Source organism: Geospiza fortis, unplaced genomic scaffold (genome assembly GCF_000277835.1).
Source record: "Geospiza fortis unplaced genomic scaffold, GeoFor_1.0 scaffold485, whole genome shotgun sequence".
NCBI lineage: Eukaryota > Metazoa > Chordata > Aves > Passeriformes > Thraupidae > Geospiza > Geospiza fortis.
The window spans coordinates 1,053,624-1,054,097 of record NW_005054457.1 but is presented as its reverse complement, the minus strand read 5'-3'; the positions used below and the strand labels follow the sequence as shown (position 1 = coordinate 1,054,097).

Genomic DNA, 474 nt, shown 5'->3' with positions numbered 1-474 from the left:
GTCACAAAGAGTGCAGGAGGCCCTGCAGCTGTCACAGTGCCCGCAGTAGCACTGGAGCTCTCACAATGGTTGCAGGAGCCACAGTGGCTCTCTCCGGGACTGAGTAGCCCCAGGGCTTGTCCCGGTGCCCTGCAGTAGCCCCAGGGTTCGAGCAGTGCACAGCAGCCCCCGGGCTGCCCCGAGGCCAGGCAGGGACGTGCAGCGGCCGCAGCCATGGCCCACGAGGACCTGAGCTACTACCGGGGGCAGTACAAGGACAGGCTCCTGTCCCTGCTCAGGTCAGGGCTCCTCCAGCCTCCCCCTGTGCCCCACGGCTCCTTCCCTGCCGTGCCAAGCTCCCACCCTCACCTGCTCCCATCCCTCACCTGCTCCCATCCCTCACCTGCTCCCACCCTCACCTGCTCCCACCCTCACCTGCTCCCCTCCCTCATCTGCTCCCGCCCCTCACCCGCTCCCCTCCCCCCCCCGCCCCCC

The 474-nt window shown here is 69.0% G+C and overlaps 1 protein-coding gene across 1 annotated transcript in view; it reads left to right on the top strand.

Moving 5' to 3' along the window:
- Nucleotides 1–213: 213 nt before the first annotated feature.
- CCDC42 (coiled-coil domain containing 42) overlaps nt 214–474 on the top strand; it is a 4,595-nt gene continuing 4,334 nt past the window's right edge. The window contains exon 1 of the mRNA XM_014309847.1: nt 214–278. Coding sequence (XP_014165322.1) covers nt 214–278 — 65 coding nt within the window. The remainder of the gene's footprint in view (nt 279–474) is intronic.